Below are 22,280 nucleotides of genomic sequence, written 5' to 3'. Positions count from 1 at the left end.
ATCACATGACTCCCTCACACACCTCAAACGCAGCTATTAGGCTCCAGAAAGTGCCTGACAGCATTGCCTCTTAATTTGCTTGACAAAATTTCAATTCAGTTCAGGATCAGTGGCCAAATTTTCAATCTGGACACTGAATGCATGTGCTTAGAAATCAGCAGATGCTTTTAGGATCTGGATTTTATTGGTCCGTCTTTCAGAACTTAGTGATCTACTACCTATTATAATCCAATGAGAGGCACTCATTTAAAACACATTTATTATGGTGGGGAAAAGCAAAGCATGTGCTTAACGTTCCCACGGAAGTAAATGGGACTTTAAAAAGCACTTTCTTACAGCAGGTCTGGTCGAGTCATGAAACACAAAGGGCTATACCAGATGTTCTCAAAGTTCTCAAGCCTTTCTGAAGGCTGCACTAGTTTGCTAGGACACGTTCTAAAAATGAAAAATGACCACCATCCGCTAGGTATTTCTAAATACCTTGATGGAAGGAAGAGGCAGATTATGAACTTTGGGGAAAAAATCATAGCTCATTGGTAGAGCACAGGTCATGGATTCAGTCCCCAGCATCTCCGGGTAGGGCTGGGAAATATTCTCTTTCTGGAACTGCCGTCAATCAGTGCCTATAATATTGAGTTAGATGGACCAGTGGACCACTTGGTATAAGTTTCCTACAGTTCCTAACATGCAACAAGGTCCCATTAGGTGAACCATCTGTGTGAGTTTCAAGGGAACTGAAAAGCATTCCAGTAAGATGGTGAAATTTCCAGTAAGCTGAAGTGTTAGTAACAGCTGCTCCCATATGAAAAAGGCATGAAAAATGACTCTGGGCAGAGCTACAAGCAAATATAGTGTTCATAGCTTGAAGAGATCAGAATGGCAGGAAATAGCTACAGTTTTTCATGGACTGCCTCCAAAAATATTTGAATCTATTGCAGCTTTCATCTGTAATGGACATACCCTTTGTACTTTATATACACACGTAAGTATAGATCAAAACATAGGTTCGAAATATAGTTAACCTTTCAACTCACTTGAAATTTTCAGTCATTCAGATAAACCCACATACTGTAATACTGTCGGGAACATCATCCAACCCTCCACACCAACAGCTTTAAATGCAAAGTGGACATAGCCCCACAGTCCTTAAACCTCTTAATCTGCATTGGTCTCATTAGATTTGTTTCTGGGTAAGTGGACTGTGACATAAGTATTAAATAACTACTCATATGTACCTCAAAGCTTGCCAAATCTATATATGCAATGGGATTGTGGCACCTTATCTTGCAGCCTCTCTCAGCTGTACCTGCCCCACCTCTGTATTTACCCTGAATGGCATTCAATGATGTCCACTCACTTGTGAAATGGGAGTTTGGATTGGATATCCTGCTTTATCACTACCCAAAGGAGTCTCAAAGCAGCTAACATTCTCCTTTCCCTTCCTCCCCCACAACAAACCCTCTGTGAATTGAGTGAGGCTGAGAGACTTCAAAGAAGTGTGACTAGCCCAAGGTCACCCAGCAGCTGCATGTGGAGGAGCCAGAGCAGTCTCGAGCAGGCCGCGCGCCCTGGCGCTGAGGGGCAGAGATCGCTCCGGCGCCCCTGCCCTCGCAGGGCGCAGCGCCTGGCCTACCGGCCCAGCGCCCTGGCACCCCGTGCCACTGGGACTCTACCTAGAGCCGGCCCTGGGAGGAGCAGAGACACGAACCCGGTTCACCAGATTACGAGTCTACCGCTCTTAACCACTACTACACCACACTGGGACTTTCTTGCACACACCCAATAACTGTTCCAGAGGGTCTTCCAGCCCTCTGGAGCATATTGTGGGGTGGTGGTGGTGGTGAAGGGTGGACAACAGGGGAGATAGAAAGTAGAGGACCCCCACCATGTAAGCAGGTGCCTGCTTTTGCAAAGTTGGATCTTTGCAGTGTTGGTAATAAAGCCTATGCTGAAGGTTGTGCCAACTGTCTCCTACTTTTCTAAAGACCTTTCTTCCTTGCTACCCCACAGGCTTAGAACCACATCGCAGAACACCTTGTGCCTTACTTCTTTCAAATCCCTCTTCAAAATCCACCTTTTCCGTAAAGAATTGCATATTGCTTCCCTGCCTTTCTTTCTCTGGACCAATGGGACCTATCACAGTTCAACCCATGATGGTAGCCTCTCAATTGTGATGCTACAAAATCAGAAAGGAGAGAGAGGGTGGGGTTCCTACCCACTGGGCCTATGCACATTATATTGTATGAAAGCAGACATCATTTCATTTTTTACATCCAAAATGTGGCTGTAAAATGGGCTGGAGGTGGGGCAGGAAGGGTGTGTGTTTGTGTGTTACAAATCTACTCCCTTCCTCTCAATTAGGCTATTCATGCTTTGAGATAAATATGAATAGGGCATCTCTACACAAGTTCTTCATGCATACCATCCAAAATCTGAAAGATTCCAAGGGAGGGATGGGAAGCACATGGAATAACAAGGAGAAGATTGAAAGCACAGTTACAGAGGGACAAGGCACAACAAATCAATTTCTTTCTCATAAATAGCATGTTAATTACAAATCTGTTCCTTACCTTGGCAAAATTCAAAGTTCCCTTTTTTCCGGCAGTCACCTATTACTAAACTCAGTGCTCTCCAAGTGTTTCTTTTGACAGATATCATTCTCCACCAATCGTCCTGCTAATTTCCTCTCCTTTTCTGACTGGGACAGATATTACGTTCACCAGCCCAGAGATCAATCTTTTCTATTGACAACAACAAAAGAAAAAAAACACGCACATATCACAGCCAGTTTGAAGCACAAAGCCCCTTTATTGACATGCTATCTAATCTATCTATCTATCTATCTATCTATCTATCTATCTATCTATCTATGTAACAGAAGTAGTAACTATAATCCTAAAGTAACTTCTTTATTATTGCATTTTAAAACCAATTCTTTTTTTAAAAAAAATATTATTCCCAGACGGAAGGAGGAAAACTAATGCATATACTGTACTGTGAATTGCAAACAAGTCAAAAATCAAAACTTATCTGGGTCAATTGTTCATAAGAAAGTAACTTGTATCAGATCAGATTATATTTCCATCAAGCTCTCCAGAGTTTCAGGAAGGGATTGTTCTTATGGCTACTGTCTAATCTTTTAAACTGAAGAAGTCAGGCATCAAACCTTCTGCACACAAACTTGTTCTTTACCACTGAGCTATGTCTGTGTTCCTTACCACTGAGCTATATATTACCTCCTGCTGTTTTATATAAGGTCACAATTTTTACCAATAACCCCCAGGATTCACAAACTACTAAAAAAAAGCATACCCAGTCCTGGGTCAATGATGCTATGATTTATTTATTCATAAATATTTTTAAACTTCTTCTTGTGCTCACATTCAAGAAGCATGATTAAAATAAAATGAATAACATCAAGACATAGGTAGTTTTAAACTGTTGTTATTGCTGCATTTTACATTGCTGTAACATCCCCCAACCCCATGGATCTTCTGATTATACGATTATAAATAAATAAATACAATAAAACATATTCCTATTAACATGTACAGAATTAAACTAGTTAAATGCTCTAAACCACTTTGAAAGTATTCTACTGCCCAGCTCTGTAGCTGGAACTGTTTCCAAAGAGCTGCTGTACTAATATCCCATTTACTTCAACATGGTTTGCATACCATAGCCAAGGAATTCTGAAGTGTGTGCCAGGGCACCCTTAGTATGCCAGGGAAAATAAAGCACCCATCAAAAAGAAAAGGCTGCATTATTACATGAATCCCTCCTCTTCACTTGCCTCCTTCCAGACAGCATCTGCTGAAGGAGGGCAATTATGCTGGGTCTCTTTATCAGGCCTGATGGAATTCCTTAACCACTTCCAATGCAGCAGCACAGCAGAATTATTCCCTTTCAGTAGATGCTTCCCATTGCATTGCGCATTCATTCTAACCGAGGAGTGGGGAACTTTTCGGCCTCCAGCTGTTGCTGAACTACAACTCTCGTCAGCTCTGGCAAGCATGGCCAGGGATGATGGGAACTGTAGTTCAGCAACATCTGGAGGGCTGGACGTTCCCCACTCCTGGTCTAACAAACAGATTGCATCCAACTATTTGTAAGAGCTGTTTGACAGAGGAACATTCTCCCTTGGGAGGTTGTGCACTCTCCTTCCTTGGAAGTTTTAAAGCAGAACTTGGATGGCCCTTTGTCATGGATGCTTTAGATGAGATTTCTGCAATGCAGGGGGTTGGACCAGAAGACCCTTGGGATCCCTTCCAACTCTACAATTCTGTGATTCTATAACTGCATCATAACTAAAATAGGTCTACTGAAACCAATGGGCTTAAGTTAAGTATGTGTTAAGTTACGTATCCATAAGTGGGTCTACACCAGGGGTCAGCAAAAATTTTCAGCAGGGGGCTGGTCTACTTTCCCTCAGACCTTGTGGGGGGCAAACTATATTTTGGGGGAAAATAAAAATGGACAAATTCCTATGCCCCACAAATAACCCAGAGATGCATTTTAAATAAAAGGACACATTCTACTCATGTAAAAACACGCTGATTCCCGGACCGTCTGTGGGCCAGATTTAGAAGGCAATTGGGCCGGATCCAGCTGCCGAGCCTTAGTTTGCCTACCCATTGTCCATAGCTGCCAAGTTTTCCCTTTTCTCGCGAGGAAGCCTATTCAGCATAAGGGAAAATCCCTTTAAAAAAGGGATAACTTGGCAGCTATGCCATCGTCTACACCAGGCATCCCCAAACTTTGGCCCTCCAGTTGTTTTGGACTACAATTCCCATCATCCCTGACCACTGGTCCTGTTAGCTAGGGATCATGGGAGTTGTAGGCCAAAACACCTGGAGGGCCGAAGTTTGGGGATGCCTGGTCTACACTGACTTAGTTGGATACAGCCCATTAGGTAGACACAGGGAATGCCAGAGGAAGCCTTTAGTCTGAAGGCAAACCACCTTTAGTCTGAAGTACAATCCACCACCCTGGCAGGCTGGACTGGAGGTGGCAGTAACAGCAGCAAGAAGCATCCACAGCACTCTGAAGAAGCACCAGGCAGCTAGGAGTTGTTAAATCCCCATCATACCCCAACAAAGCATGGCTCCTGAGCCTTGAGTGAAATCAAAATGATAAAGGGGAACCCAGGCATATAAGCTTCCCAGGGGCATTTAGCTGGCCATGTGAGAACAGAGTATTGGACGAGATGGGTCTTTGCCTGATCTAGCAGAGGTCTTCTTATGGAGGGAAGACATCAACAGTGGGCCCTGACAGTTGCCCAATGATGCCGCATGCTGACTCTAGGCCTGAGTAACTCTTACTCTTTCCCTTTCAGGTTTAGAAGTCAAATTCTCACCCAGTTTTAAATTCAAAAAATGTGTGTATCTCACACATTAAGCCAATCTTACATGTGTTTCTTATAATGCAAAAGTATTTCAGATATGGGGCAGCCTAAATAAACATATAAACTTGCAACAAGCCGATCCTAAAGATGCAAAAGCATGTGCTCATTTGAAAAAAATTCAGCCTAAATATATTCCATAAAACATCCCTGTCTAGTGAATTAGATCAGAGATGACAGTCAGTAAATAAATAAATATAGCTAAAAATAAAGACGGGCCTGGAAGGCATGATATTATTCTGCCCTGGGACTTCAGGATAGAGGAGAATAAAAATATTGCTATCCTGAAATCTAATGCCATATAAAGCAATGGGTTTTCTTGGTTCCACATGAGATGCAGTCTGATGTGCTATTTCAATTTCATTTTGCTGGGCTTTGTTTACTAGTGAATGTTATTTGCTCAGTGTAAACATATTTTCATAATAAGCATATACCCTGTCAGAGACGACACTATGGGCAGCTTCCTGTCCAACTTTTTGAAGACGAATTTCACCAAATGTTGAAGTTTTCAATTTGATAAAATATCCTTCATATGTATAAACACAGTTTCCAAAATCTGTTACTCAGTTGGGAAACAGCAATGATTTACTTAACTTAGTGAATGATATTTACCAAAAATTTCCTTTTCAATCTATGCAAACCTAAAAGATCAACTTTCATACTTCAAATAATCTTCTTATAACATTAGTCATTTTCTATAGTTATTTTATAGGATTAGGAGGCAAATTAATTTAGGATGTCTGCATCTAATACCTTTGATAACACTCATTGTTTGATCTGGGAAGAAATTTCATGCATTTCACAGATTTGTGCAAGGAAAAGGGAATTTGTAGGAGACATATTGATGGATTGTCCAAAACAATATTATATGTACCAAACAGAAAGGCTTTTTTCTTAAAAGTATATAGATATATCTTTAGTGTAAAGTACATAATCTGAATCACCCATTTGTCATTTCACAGAAACCTCTGACAATGTTAAGTGAGCGGAATTTCTCCACCATTTTGCAAACTGTATGCAGAGCCACACTGTTTAATTAACATCTCCTTTAAATATAATTTGATACACAGCAGCCATTTGTAAGGCAATCTGCGTTTCATTCATTTTACCCCATAATAGTTAGGAACACACACACACACACACACACATCATTTTTGTTGTCTAGCGTATTAACTCTTGCAACTAACAGGATGACTGAAAGGTGCTCGGAAGCTCCCTCACTACCCCTTTTGAAATAGAAAGCCTTAAAAAACCATTTGTATTTCTCCAGAAGAGTGGCATTAAAAAGCTCATCATGTTGCATAACCATGGAAATAGGGAAAAACATACATTCCCAAACAAATATTACTTTTTCTCAATGGTATGAAGTAATTAAAGCCATATGTGTAAATCTGTGATCCATGCAGTAGTTCAAGCTGCAGCTAATAGAAAATACAGCGAATGAACTCTGCCATATAAAAGATTCTTGTTACAGAAATATAATGTGAAAACCAGATGGAGATAGAAACCCTTAATCACAGATGGGAATGCAATCACTGGCATACAGAATTTTTTTTATTATTATCAATCTTAACCATATGCAAAATGTATTTATTTTGTGCAGAATGCAATAACTTGAGAGAGCCTCCTATTTGAAATCAGTTAACCTTGTAGTCAAAGCACTATTATCTCCACCCCTCCACTCCCTTCCAAGATACTCGGCTGAGCCAAGGTTTTAAGAAGAGGAGTCATTGGGCCTGGCAAATCACTCTTGCAGCAGTTTATCTTTCAGAAAATTTAATAGGATCTAAAGACTACACATATCAGAATCAACATAAAAGAAAATCAAGTGCAGTTCCCAGTTCCTGTACTGCTTAGTTACTGCCAAGAACCCCTTCATCACCTAAGCACACACAGGATTGTATTACCATGGAGTTAAGTCTTTTTCCTCTAGCAGGAGTGCACAACTTGTTCAGCAACAGAGAACCACATGGGGAATACACCAGAAGGAAGACACATGCAGCTCTTCACCAATTCTACTGGCATGTAATTAACACAATATGCGCATCACTCTTTATTTGAACCTAACCTGCACCAAATAACAGTTAATGGCCATAATTTTTAAAGTAAATAAAGTAAATGTTATACACATATTCTGAAATTTGGGCAGAATTGTGGGCATAAGCCTAGGCAAACTTCAGAATCACATCTTCTCCTACACAAGGACATCAGAAGCTTTTGCTTGTTACTTTCTTCTGAACCCAATGAAGTATGATTTAATTTTAACTGAAGTCGGCTTCAAACCTTCAGTCATCAATCTGGCTTGTTTCAACAAACTGTTGTTAAGATTAGCCACAATTTAGCGTAGGCATCCCCAACCTTTGGCCCTCCAGATGTTTTGGACTACAATTCCCATCATCCCTGACCACTGGTCCTGTTAGCCAGGGATCATGGGAGTTGTAGGCCAAAAGGTCTGGAGGGCCACAGTTTGGGGGGGTGCCTGGTTTAGAGTTTGGATGTTACACGGAAGTGTGGTTAATTAAAAGCAGAAGACAATGCCATGTTAATCCACCAGGTTCAGTTTCTGATATTGTTGTACCACTGGAGCAGATATTTATCCAGAATCTTCTGTATGTCTGATTTTACTCATTCTTCCATTCCTTCGTAGTCATGGGAGTTTCTTCCACCCAATCCCCAGATATATTGCCAAAATGTCACCAGCATCAATGAAAAAATAAATAAAAAATTGGTCGTGTCTATGAGAGAAACTCTTATGAATTTGAAGGAAGGAATTTGTAAACACTTTTAGAGAGCCAACGGCTTTTTATTCTTCCTACTAAAAATGTTTTTAAAAGGTAAAAGCCATTTCAAGCTGCTAAGAAGTGCGACACTTACCATGTGCTTTTAAAATGAATACAGAAATGTTCCTGGAAATGAGTTGCAGGGACAATACACAGAAAAATGAGCAGCCATCACCACCGCCCCCTCCCCCAAATGCTACTGCATATAATGTTTCAGCACCATGTAGCTTCATTCTCAAGAACATTTCCAGTCCCTATTTTTTAAAGAATATTTTTTATTAAATGGGGGGGGGGAGGAAAAAGCTCTTAGATTACCTTACGTTTTCCCCCTTCCTGAAAATGTGCCTTTCAGCTTCTGACTTTGCAGCAGAGAGTCCCCCACTCCCCATCAAATCTCTGGAATTCGGTTGGGCTGAAACACTGACAGCAGCCGTAATTAGACAATTTTTGGTCTTAAATGAGTCTATTGCCCATTTCTACCCCATTCTTATGTAGCACCACAAGGATAAGCTTTTAAAAACCTTCTTGGGTGTTACTCTTCAACAACCTTGGTTCAAATGTTACAGTTGCTTATTTCTGCCTCTTCCTTATATGACACGTATTTCAAAAACTCTGAAAACCTTCCTGAATGTTCATTCTTCTTTATCAGCCTAGACTTCAAATGATCTGCAACCAGGGTGGAATCTAAGGTAAAGGGTAAAGGGATCCCTGACCATTAGGTCCAGTCGTGACCGACTCTGGGGTTGCGGCGCTCATCTCGCTTTATTGGCCGAGGGAGCCGGCGTACAGCTTCCAGGTCATGTGGCCAGCATGACAAGGCCACTTCTGGCGAACCAGAGCAGCACACGGAAACACTGTTTACCTTCCCGCTCTAGCAGTACCTATTTATCTACTTGCACTTTGACATGCTTTCAAACTGCTAGGTTGGCAGGAGCAGGGACCAAGCAATGGGAGCTCACCCCGTCGTGGGGATTCAACCTTCTGATCGGCAAGCCCTAGGCTCTGTGGCTTAACCCACAGCACCACCCGCGTTCTGGGTGGAATCTACACACATATAAAAGCCATTTTTTAAATTATAAAAAGTGTTTTTAAAAATACATTGACTTTTCCATAAGGCTGACCATTGTCATCTAGTGTCGCATTGTATATTGCACTTAAAACGTTTTTATTTGCAGCTGTATAGCTAAGTCCAGTTTTCACTTTCTAAAACAGAAGTTCCAGAGCAGTAAGATATTGTTAAAAGCCACTGGCAACACAAAAAGGCAGAGGCTCTCTCATTCAACACAGATCAGACTGTGGCATGCACTAGGACTCTACCACAGCATCCCAGATCAGAAGGGATTACAATCAACATGCCCCCCCACCTGCAATTCCTCTCCTGTAACATCCCCCCTTTGCCAAGCAGCAGGTACAACAAGAATGCACCTAATTTGCGAAGCAGAAACTAAGAAAACCAAGCTACACTGCCTAATACGGAAGTTACAGCGGTTGGCTAACAAAGCCAAGCCAAAATTTGCGGAACCTTACAGAAAGCAAAATGGCACACCAACTCCAAGGAAGGAAGGAAGGAAGAATTTGCCCCAAGTTCTCTTTCTTGGTCCCTCTACACAGATCTGGTGGGGAAGAGTGGGACAGAATGTGAGGAACAATGTTTGAGAGATGATCTCAAGATCTGAAAGCAAGCTTAAAGTGCCCTGCATCTTGATATATTTAAAATTACAACAGCTGACTCAAAAGTGCTGAAAGAATTCAGCTTGCTTCTTGAGCACTTCTGTTTCCATTTCTGTGGTTCAAATAAAGGTATCATTATCATTATCAGTTTATTTTCACACCACATTTTCCAGGTGATGATCAATGCAGCTCAGAAGAGGGAGCAAGTTAATATACAGCAGGAATGGGAAACCTTTGGCCTTCAAAATGTTGTTGGACTCCAACTCCCATCAGCCTCAGCCACCATGGCCAATGTACAGAGATGATTTGTAGACCCATAGCATCTGGAAAGCCATTGGTTTCCCCACACCAATATTGAGAACCAGCAGAAGCAATTATAAATATACCAAAAGCATTTCATAATAATAGCTAAACCCACATTAGCTGGCTAACAAAAACATCATGAGTAAAATTTTCCCCAAACATATGAAAAGCTTTCCTTTCTGAAATAAGAAAACAACCAAGTAAAATGCACATTTAGCTAACATAATTTAGTGATTTGATTTGGAAATAGTTATCAGCACAAAATACAAGACCAGTAAAATTTAAACCAGTAAAATTTAAGAACTATCTAAACAGCAGCATTTCAAATAAGCCAAAAACATGCACCAAATTGGAGTGATGCTATCTAGGCACATTTGGCAGTAGAAGAACAATTTGCAGTTGGAGTAAATCAGGTGCAAAATGAAAAATAAGTAGTGAAGAAAAAAATTCACAACCACCAAGAATCAGGATAATCTTTATTATTTATTTATCCCCTGCCTTTTATCCAAGGAGTCAAGGCAACATCCACTGTTCTTTACCCTCTTTCCCACATTTGATTCTCAAAAAAAGCCTGTGAAGTAGATTAGACTTCAGGATTTGACGGGTCTACAGTTACCCAACGAAATTCATGACACTACAAGAATTTGAAGCAGAGTCTTCCCAGTCCTGGTCTCTAACTCCAACCATTACACTACAATTTTTCTGGTTTCCTCGGAACCATGTTGTTGGCATCTGTCTGTCTCAAAGGACAATAGAGTGCGCCTCTGGGGGTGAATGACCTCCCTGGGGCACAAGCCTGGTCAGTATGTATGGAGGTCCTAGGCTTCCCAGACAAGACCCCTCTCTTGGCCTTGCTGATGTGGTCCAAAGAAAAGCAGAGCAATATGTTTGGCACAGCTTGGCTGAAGGAGTTGCCAGAAGGAGGTGTACAAAGCGCCATTCAACCATCTTAGGGACTTCACTCCGGATTTGTGTAGGGTTTACTCCTTAGCCTTTTCTTCTCCCAAAGATATGACACAAGGCAGCAGTTTAGTATCAGAGTTTTCCTTCTCCTACATGGGCTACTTTCCCAGGTTGACGAACCCCATCTGCCCCTCGCTTCCCTCTACAGCATGTGCAGAAACTGCCTTCTTTACCACTGGACCCACTGGTGGTCTCATCTGCTCAAGCCATCAGAGTTTGTTGTGTATAGCCAAAGGCTGTCTTTGCACACAGGGGAAGTCCCTAACTCACCCAAGGTTTGAGACCCATTGGCTACTCTACCCTGCTTTAGTTGGCCATTCGAAGCCGTTCCCGAAGTGTGGCCACTGTCGCATGCTTACAGCTTCTAGGAGCCACAGGTGAGAGCTGAGTGGAGGGTGGGGACCAAAGGTGGACAAACAGCTCCAAAAGGAGCATGATGTATCCTCCACCAGAAGTACTACCTCTCCCCTAACACACCATAGACTGTACTGTAATATAAATGGGGAACTAAGTCATCATTATTGGTAAACAACCTTCAAAACACACACAAACACACATGCAGATTAAGCTAGAATCTTAAAATCACACTCCAGACTTTTAAAAAATTAACTTTAATTCAGAGAGATCTCCAATCAGGGACACTAGAGAGATACGCTAAGCTTGCTGGCAACACACTTCTCTACTGAACAGTGATTCAGCATCCGTGAGCAATTATAACATGAAACATCACACCTCCAGTTCATCATCTGGTTTGGAGGACAGCCAACTTCACTCAACCACCACCACTGGTAATTTAAAGAGCTAAACTGAGAATAAACTAAATATAACAACACAAGGGGATTACAACATTTCAAATAGTTTAAGGATAATTCTAGGAAGAAGAAAGGTTCTACCTTGTCTCTTGGTAAGAATTAATATTTATTAGCTGAGAGAAAAAGCCAAGTTTACAAAAGAACAGCTACTGTAGGTCTCACTAAATCATACTGCAGCTTGGAGAATCCATGAAAAAATTATTCAAGTTCATGCAAATCAACAGATAATTCCAATGAAATTATTGTGGCATTGTGCATGAATCAATGGGTTGAATACTTATTTCCTGCTCTCATACATAACTGGCTTACTGTTTTTCAAATATTTTATCTGACATTGCAGCTAATGTTAAAATATGCTACTTTCCATTAAAAAAAAGAGAGATTCATCTTCCTCATTTTTATGTCTTTCTTCAGACTCACAATGACAAAGAAACCTAGCAGTTTTGTTGTTGTTGTTGTTTAACAATCTTGCCAACATGTTACAAGGGAGAAATTATGTGACTTTGAATTTTTGTGCAACTGTTCCCACATATAACCTTGCCAGATCTCAGAAGAAATGAGAGAAAATGGCATATACTATTTCCACACATTAATTTATTGACATGCTTTCACATTTAAAATTGCATATCATCTATTCTTGAAGACTAGCTGAAACCCTAAGCAGCCCGGTGACAGGAGAAAACACACACACTCCTTCATGTCAATTTGATACCAACCTAGAAAAAACAGTGGTTCAAAATCAATCAAAAAGGGGAAAAATAAGAATTTAATCAAGTGTATCTATTAATTTATATAATGAAGTGCATCTATTAATTTGATGCACCTTTTAAATATAACAAGCCATTGTAGCTTACAAATAGCTTAGTACTGTATCATGTATCACAGTGAAAACACAAAAACCCTCCACGCACAATTTTCTTTCTTTTTCCTCCCTCCCCCTCATCCAATTTCATTGACGAGGGACAGTCCCTAGAGAACAAAGAGAAGAGAGAACCTATTATATCCAGAGGCTGGTTTCTCCAAATTGAAGGCATCTGTTCCATGCCCATGACTTCCACATACTGTAGAAGAAAAACAGAACTTTGAAGGCATCTGTGTTCATGCTTGACAGTCCCAGATCTTATGCACTTCCGTAATTGCCCAGCTGCAAACACGGTTTGCTCGCTGCTGCTGTCATTGTCAGCTGATCTCATCTCTGTCACACACAAAACAAAGACTGTAGAGCCATGATTTATAAAGTAAAGTTGAGAGTGCCACACAGAATTGCCACCAGCTGTCTAATCCATCTTGCTACTCTCCTTACCTGGTATAGACCAGACAACTGAGGATTATACTTCATGCATTTGAGAAAATGTGCTCTGGCCCACAAAATGGGCTCTGGTCCTCTTATGCCACAATACAGCAGTTCTCAAACTTTTTTTGCAGTGGCAGAACCCTTCACTTTAAACTAAATTTCAGTGGAATCCTTGGAGTAAAAAGTTTTACACAGATTTTTTTTTTTGTAAAGCAGGGTGGGGAGAAGGTGTGATTTTTGGAAGAGAGCCAGCCAGAGAGGTAACCAGGGCCGGATTTAGGTTTGATGAAGCCCTAAGCTACTGAAGGTAATGGGGCCCTTTATACGTCCAGCTGTCCTTTGTCAACAACAAATTGTCACTGCTTTTTGTGTTAAATATATGCTATATGGTAATTTATGAACCTAATAGGTATCTAAAGCCATTTTATTTAATTTTTATCTCATATTTTGGAAATGCACATCCAGTTTTTTTCCCTTTAAATTTTTGCCCCCCCCCAAAAAAAGAGTGGACCCCTAAGCTATACCTTGTTTAGCATATACGTAAATCTGACACTCTAGGTAACATTTAAAAGCAACTTTGAGACCTATAAAAACTTTGCTGTCAACCTCTGTTAAGGCTTTGGCTCCAATGAGAGAGAGTTTTTATCTGGCCATATATTTAACTGTTGCTGCCAGGCTGCAGCTCAATAGAAGGTTCTGGGATGGGGAAGAGGGATTCCCGTGACAACTGCTTGAACACATGGGCAGGGCAGAGTTGCTTACCCAATGCCACATGATGCTGCCGGTTACTGATGGGGCAAAGCAAGGATGGGAGCGGCGGATTGGGCGCACACCAAGTTTCACACTGCCTGGGCCACACTTCCTCTTGGTAGCCAGCAGCAACATGCAGCATTGGAAAGTTGCATAAGCAACACTCCCTGCCCCCCCGCCTGCCAACTGCTATTGACTTAACCATGGAAAGCATGGTAAAGGGAAGAAAAGAAGGGCAAGGGATTCCCAGGGCAATGGCTTGAGAAGTGCATTTAATCCCCATGGCTGTAGCTCAATGGAAATCGCACATTATGTGTGCTTGTCCACCATTCCAACTTTTCTTTGCTGGACTCCTTGGAACGCTTTGCAGAGTCCCAGGGCTCTGTGAAACAGAAATGCTGCCATAAATCCCATACTTTTCCATCTATAAGACGCCCCCATGTATAAGACACCCCCTATTTTGGGGGACTCCGATTTAAGAAAATGGGGGAAGATCTATCTGTGTATAAAATGCCCCCAAATTTTGAACATTTTTTTTGGGGGGGGGACACCTAGCCTTATACACGGAAAAATATGGTAATATGTTGGGTCTTTAAGGTGTCACAAAACACAGTTGTGCTTGCTACAGCAGAATTAGCAGGCTCCACACATGAAATCCTTCCACCTGGGAAACCACAGCTAGAATCCTGCAAGCAGCTTCTTCAATACACTTGTCTCACTCAGCTTGCATGGGTTTTATCTGAACAAGGGCCCATGTACCTTAGAGTGCACATACATCAATGAGATAACATAGTAGTGCACAGGCCCATAAGAAATGTTATCATCTTACATATGTGTGACTCTCCTGTTCTCACACCAAAGATCACTATCTGGCCACCACTCTCACATAGGAAACGGCTTCACACAGACTATTTGTCAATCTAGCTCAGTCTTGTTTACTGTGGCTGGCAGCAGCTCCCCAAGTTCTCAGGCAAGGGTCCTTTTCATCACACTGGTAACCTAATCCCTTTTAACCTGGAGATGTTAGGCAATGAATCTGGGATCTTCAAACAGGTGTTCCACCAATGAGGTACAGCTCTATGCAATTCTCTCTCTCCAGAATTGCTGAAATTCGAAAATATACAGCAACATGTGTTATCTTGACAGGTAATTATTGGAGAGGGGAGCCATGGGAAGCTACTGCACATGTGCAGAAACTAACAACTTTTTGAAGAGGCTTCCCAAATGCGAAGCAGAATCAGTGACAGGGGCTGCTGGAGTATATGAGGGTATCACCACTTTGCTACTTTCACCATAATAGTGGGACTCCATAGAAGCAACATAATGTTAACTTGAGGTGGTGGTGGTTCAAAAAACATGCAGTCTTTCAACGAACTTTTAGAAGGCCACTTGCGAAGCTAGAACAAGGGAATTCTGGCAGTGATCCAGTTGGGGTGCAACACTAAGCCACACCCTGGCTTAGCATGAATGAGCATACTACAGGTTCCCAGAGAGAAGTCTCCTCCTCTGGTCCTGCTGCTATGAGCTAAGCCATGGTTTGGCTTCGTGTTGCATCTGAACCCAAACTTGTGGTTGTGTGTGTGTGTGTGTGTGTGTGTGTGTGTGTGTGAAGTATTTGCCTTCCTCTGAATATTTAACAAATACATTAAGGAAGCTTCTTCAAAATAAATTCAGAACAACAGGTTGGCACTATCACACTGATTACCGCCCGAATATCTTGGCATTGGGGTGTTGCAATTTCAAAGTCAGAAAACAAAAATACTGAACCAAACATATCTTGATGCGGCCAACTCTCTGCAAGTATTTTCATACAAAATGCAGCTCCAGCAAAACACCACTACCATTTGCTTTTCAGTTAATAGGATACTTTACTGATAGTGGCATCCAATGCATGTTCAATCAGAAGTATGTTTAACTGTATTCAAAGGGGGATTTCATGTTCCACATACATAGGATTTCAACCTTTCCCCACTTTTAAGAGAGAAAAACTCATTCTTCAAATACCTGTTCCACTAGAGTCAACTTTAACGAATGCAACAAAACTATTAAAGAGATCATATGGGCAAGACATGAGGAGAATGTTCTTCCACCGGCACAATTAGCCTTTATTTGAAGTATTGCAGTTTCACAGGAGAAACGCCCGAATCTGATAAATATCAATGTAGCTTACTAATTCTTTGAGTTTAAGTATATCACTGTACATTTAAAATCTGCATTACCTCAGAAAAGAATATACAATATGAGGTGGAAGTTGAAGGCTTTCGGTGAATAGCTTGGTCATGAACTAACCCTCCTTCAACATTTTCTCAAAGAGCACCATTGTAGTGCCTAAAGGTGCCTAAATTCTCATCTATGGAACTTAATGCCATACTTGATATGATAACAAGCTTTCTGCAATACTTTTTGCACACACCCACACACACACACCCCAGTAACAGTACAAGTTTGCTTAGAAAGAAAAGAACTAACCAACAACCTGGCGCCATTGTCCATAAATGTTTGGCAATGATCACGTTCCTGGCAACTGAGCAGCATAATCACTTTGACAAACAATCCCTACCTGGAAGTCTCTCCAAGCATGCTTTCTTAATCAACTGCAGCACTCTTTCCTAATTTCCTTTGCAGAAGTATCTTAACTGGCTGTCTTGTAGCATGCTAAGTATCTCACGTTGGAGCAGTTACGGTCTGTCGCATGTTCTATGTTCCAAACTGGTCTATATAGCAGTTTTCTGGTCTTAGGTACTGCCCCATCCCAGAATACAACATTCCATCTAGCCCAATGCTACCCAAACTGACTGGAAAGTTCTTCCACTCTTCAGGCTCTCAAGGGAAGAACTTTCCTAGCCATGTTACCTTAGATCGTTTAAATGGGGCATTATAAATTATATCCATTTCCTGTACAATTAAGTACATGGTCTTCTCCTCTAGCACAAACATCAACATCTGAATTTATTACCAGATTAAATATTTTCAATACTGTACAGTCAGACATTTAACCAGAATATTAAAGCATCAATCAATGATTTGTTGTTGTTCTTGTTGCTTTAACACAACTGAACCAATGGAAAAGGAAAATATGGCCAGGAGGTTCATGTGTCAGAAATGCAAACGCTTGATGTAACCCTAAGTTGTGTGTATGTACCTAACCTTGTGGTGAAACAGTAGTTTGACTCCTGCTGCTCCCAGGCAAATGAGGTGAATGTTACATTGAAAACAGAACATCAGTCAGACAGACCATTGTGGAAAGTCTTTTGACCTACAGAATTGAAACATGACATTTGAACTACCACCTAGGGAGGTGACTGTGCGGTCATCATCAGTCAGGCAAGAAATGTAGGCTATAGCTCTTCAGATAAAGTGAATCACAAAGGGAAACTGGTTGGTGGTAATGACTGGTACTTATGCAAATTGCATATTAACATCCAGCCAGGCAGACATATTGAAGCTTCCTATAGCCACCGAGCTAACTATAGGTTTTTGTACAATGGATGTAGGCCATGAAGCTACTTTCTCAGGTGGTGGTTAACATTTCCAGTTTCTAAGATGTGATGGAGAATAACCTATCAGAACCAATAATTTACAGTTTTAACACTGCTAGTATCAAGGAGCAAACAATGGCGCAGTGTGCTTGTTAGTGATGGCGAAGCAAATTCACTCCACTAGATGGAGTCTTGCCTATAAAGGCAAATTTGCAAAAAGCTGCTTTTAAATATAATATGCTTTCATGGGGTGACTTCTTTTATTTTAAAACTCTTCATTACAGATACCTAAATAAAAAAATGCAGAGAAAACTAAAGATCTTGCCTTTACTTGTGCAAAGTTCTACTGAATTCAATAATACTCAACATCCCATTTTACCTTAGTTTCTTTTTCCTTTTATTTTTTAACAAACGTCTGTTCTTAGAGCACATCTACAGTGCCACAGAAAAATGCACATCTTAAAATTACTTCTAAGCAGGGATTCTGTACCCATCATGCAATTAGTAAGAACTGCATTAAAATCTATCTTTGCTTAATTGTACCTCCCCCCTTCATTCTGTCTATCTGTCTTGTCTTGTCTTTATTTCTTTTTCTAGTCACAAAGTATTACCATACGTTTTAGATCACATGCATATTTTTCCTTCACTGGTTTAAAATTAAAAAAAATTATGCTTTTATAAATTTCTAGCTATTTCCCTAGCCTACTCCATAATTTCTAACCCCCACTTGCTTTCCACAATTTGTGTCCTGCACATTCCATAAAACTTGATTAACAACACTACTGAAGAGCATCTTTTAATGAATACTCAAGCATAATTTAATCATTTTATTTAAATATGGGGAAAATTGCCCTGAAAGCCCTATTAACTAAAATACCCTTGATTACCTTAAAATTTTGATTTGCTGGTATAATAAGAAACAGTGTACTCTGTCTTTCTTTGCAGAGTGAAAAAGTAGTAGAAAATGAATAAAGGTTTTCATTGAGATCAGCAAGAAATACTGGGGTTATGACTCTGCATTGTGTTGAGGTGGGGAAATGCAAAGTTGTTTCTCCCACAATTAATATTTGCTAAACAGTACACTAATATTTAACTACAAAGACCATTTTTATAGTCTACCGCCGAGCTAAGGTCCTAATTGCTTAACACCATTTTTCCTGCACCAGATAAAAGTGCCAGCAAAAAAGAAAAGAAAATGCACATAAAGCTAGAGATTTTTCAGAACAGATCCACCCCCCCCCCAAATAACCCACTCACATTAACAAAAGATTGCAGTGGCTTGCAAATTATAGGGTGTTATTTTTAGTGGAAGTAGTTCAATATTCATATTGGAGCAGATGTAGCAGTTTAACAAAACAGCTCTTCAATTCCTGCACAAATTGAAAACAGGAAAACTGATTGCATTTTCTCTTATCACTTTCCTTTTCTGAATTGACACTTTTGGCCTTCTGAAAATCTACACATGGCTTTCATCTCAACAGCACCTGCTGATCAATCATAAACCTAAAATTTTCATGAAAATGTTATGAAGGACTCATTTTCTCCTTGCCATCTCATGGGGGCATCAGTAGTCCACTGCCTGGCCACAACTGTTGTACTATTACAGTACAATATTCTGAAATGTATTTTATATTTTCATTAAACTTCTTTGAGAATGGATAAATCAGTAGTGGCTCTTTTCATATTAGCTCTTTGTCTGCTTTAAATTAATTTCTGTCTCCATGCTTGCCTAACAGTGATGGGGTCTTAGTGTGCTGCCAGTTCCATTTTACAGAGTACCTCAAAGAATTCGAGATAATAAGGCTTGCTATATATTTCACGGTCAATGGGTCTTCAATATATGTAAGAACACTCACAGCACCATTTAATGGTCAGAATAGAAGAAGAAAACCCAAGCCCATAATATCCTTTCCATGCAAAGCCTCCTCTTTACCACCAGAAATTGATCCAGTGTGCATACAGAAAGGCAGGAGAAAGAAATCTCATTTAAACTTTGCTTTTGAATTCACTCATAGTCTACAAAGCCAAGAAATCTCTAGCAGGTGCTTTGGCACTTCAGCACCAATGGAACTGTGCATAGTTCCCCAATCAGTTCTCATGAGAAACTTTCAAATGTCTTCTCCCACATATAGAATATGAAAACCTAAGTACCTTGTTATGTTGCCTGCTCTTATCTCATAAACTCTGAACTGCAGCAGCCCTAGCAGGTAAACATGGGCCACCATAATTCTAGGTGCAATTATATAGATGCTCCTAAGACCTGCTCTATGTCAGCTTTGTAACTGATAGAGGCTAAACCTCCCCAAGTGTTCTGCAACCATCCATTACTATTCTGCTTCAGTGATAAGGTAGCTTGAAGGCAGATATGACATACAGTAATATATGTGGCACTCTGCCCGTTGGTTTGTGAGCTTGTGTTCCATCATGTTCACTGAGGCAATCATAAACCTGAAATGTCAATATATTCAGTCAATGGAAGTAAAATAATGGGACTCTATTGTCTTACGCTATTGATCTTCTGTTGTCAACACAGATACATGTCCTTGGCTTTACACAAATTTTAATTAGACTCTTAGCTACTGAATCATATCTCTGTATCCAGTTATGCCAACACCTGGTCAAGCACTGCAGCAAGAGGAAGGTGTTAATATCTCAAAACAAAAACAAATTTAGTTTAAAGCAAGATCTGCCCATTTCAGTGGAACTGACTTTCAAGTAACGGTGCTTAAGATTGGGGTATTTTGTAGCCAGAGGGAGTTTACTGGGGACTTAATTTTTTTTACCTCCAGATGGTGTTTGAATTGTCCCTTGCCTAGAGAAAACCAGTTTATCATTCTTTCCTATTCGGAGGAATTCTAAGAACTGTATCAAAATGTAAATTATATAAAAAGCATGCATATGTGGACTTAAGTCCTATCACCTAAAACCAAACAGAGGTTAAGCAGAAAGGACAGTGAGTCCTTTACTAAATAAAGAAATTAACAGTATCTCTCTTACAAATAGCCATGCATACAATTCTGGCATAAAATTCAAACCAGAAATCCCCCGCGGTTGCAATCCCAAGAATTTGTTACAAGCAAGTTTAAGTCCCATTGCACTCAGTGGGATTAATGCGTTGGACTCCCATTATCAATTGCACTTATTGGTTTTTTTTATGAGAACCATTATCTCAGAATATAATCCATATGTAGAAAATTCAGTAAAGGTGGGATAAAAAGGAAAGGACTGAAACCCTTCTGAAATTTTTTTTTTTAAAAAAGCAATGGACATTTTCAAAGCTTCCCTTCTCCCCCCCCTACACACAGAGACTATTTGCTACCCATTCTCACCCAATAAATGAGGTAATCAAATTGTTACAATGTTCATCCTCTCTGTCTATCTAATGCTTTTAAAGCCGAGTAAAAAATCTATTTGCCACAAAACCACACGTCCTTTGCTGTATCATGGTTTTGTGTTTTTTTTTAAAAAAGAAAAAACCCCAAGTCACCTTCGTAAACCCATTCAGACTAGTCACACTAAACCCAATTAAAGATAGGGGGGGGGGGTTGAGGAGAGAGAGAGAGAGAGAGAGAGAGAGAGAGGAGAGAGATAAAATAATCTCACCTTTGCAAGTCCTGTTTGAATAACTGAGCTGTTGGGAGATTGCAAGGCCAGGCCAGGTGAGGTTAGATGCCTCATAACCCCACACAACAAAAGGCAGATCCCTTTTCTCTCACTCCAGGCTAATCTTTAAATGTAAATTCCCCACCAGCTAAGGAGAGAAGCAAGATAAGAGGTTACATCTTCACTTCTCCGGAGCTGTTATCGACTTCAGCATCATTTAGAAGAGATGGGGAGGGGGCGCTGAGAAAGGGAGGGAAGGAGGGAAGGAGAAGCATCTCTCTCCGCCCCCCCCCCTCCCGCAACACCACTTTCAAAATGCTTGGAGATTACCTTCTGGCTGAGGAGAGCACAGGCAGGAGCCGAGGCAGCAGCGCAGCCAGGGCTTTGTATTCATTAAACACACATCGCAGCTTATCTGAAGTAAAAGCCTTGTCAGGATGGCACATTGTATGTGAGAGAAAGGAGGGGGAAAGAGAGGCAATGTGCATCAGGGTGATTACAATATCAGCATGGCCCAGATGGAAGCAGGAAAATAAACAGAGAGAGAGGGAGAAGGAGGGAGGGGGCACTCGCCTAGAGGTGGGAGCAAACTTCTAATGGGGGTGGAAAGCCCAACTTTGGCGCACATATATGCACAAACACACCTGCTAAGTAAGGGAGCACCCATCTTCCGGCCTGGGAAACTGCCATTAAAGAAAAGGCCCTTTCTCGAGGGAATATTTTTCATACGTCTTCTTTTTTTTTCAAAAATAAATAAATCTTGAGTCTGCCTGAATAGAATACCTGAAGAAGAGGTTCAATCTGTGCCAGGGCATCCCCTCAGTTCTTAATGCCAGCTCCCAAAATGCAAATATGTGAAGCAAGGACAATGATGGCCTTCCAGATGGAAAGTGGATTTCCTTTACCACTGCATGACTAGAATGTTCTAGAAATTAAAACTTTGGTTCTCTCATTTCCATGATATTTTACTGGTTTTTTCTTCTTCTTCTTCTTCTTCTTCTTCTTCTTCTTCTTCTTCTTCTTCGGTAAAATACGTATCATCCAGATTATTATGGGTCACAAAGATCCGCCAAGAACAAGCAAAGTTCATCTAACCATTACTTGTTTGTACTCATACCTCCCTCAGTGATAGGCCCTTGTACAAAGCACATTGCAGGGCAGGCTCAAATGTCTCCTTTTTACAGTTAAAGTTCATCCATTATTGCTGCATTTCCTGACAACCTG

The 22,280-nt window shown here is 40.7% G+C and overlaps 1 protein-coding gene across 5 annotated transcripts in view; it reads right to left on the bottom strand.

The window, feature by feature from the left end:
- RUNX1T1 (RUNX1 partner transcriptional co-repressor 1) overlaps positions 1 to 22,280 on the bottom strand; it is a 157,375-nt gene that overhangs the window by 126,189 nt on the left and 8,906 nt on the right. For 3 of the 5 annotated variants that reach the window (XM_035126461.2, XM_035126462.2, XM_060277712.1), the window contains one exon: positions 2,571 to 2,741. The exons of the other annotated variants lie outside the window; for them this stretch is intronic. In XM_035126461.2, coding sequence (XP_034982352.2) covers positions 2,571 to 2,658 — 88 coding nt within the window. In that variant the 5' untranslated portion in view covers positions 2,659 to 2,741. The remainder of the gene's footprint in view (positions 1 to 2,570; positions 2,742 to 22,280) is intronic. 5 annotated transcript variants of the gene reach the window in all.

This window comes from Zootoca vivipara, chromosome 8 (assembly GCF_963506605.1).
Source record: "Zootoca vivipara chromosome 8, rZooViv1.1, whole genome shotgun sequence".
Classification (NCBI taxonomy): Eukaryota; Metazoa; Chordata; class Lepidosauria; order Squamata; family Lacertidae; genus Zootoca; species Zootoca vivipara.
Note: the sequence above shows the minus strand (reverse complement) of the source record. Positions and strands in the feature narration are given on the sequence as shown.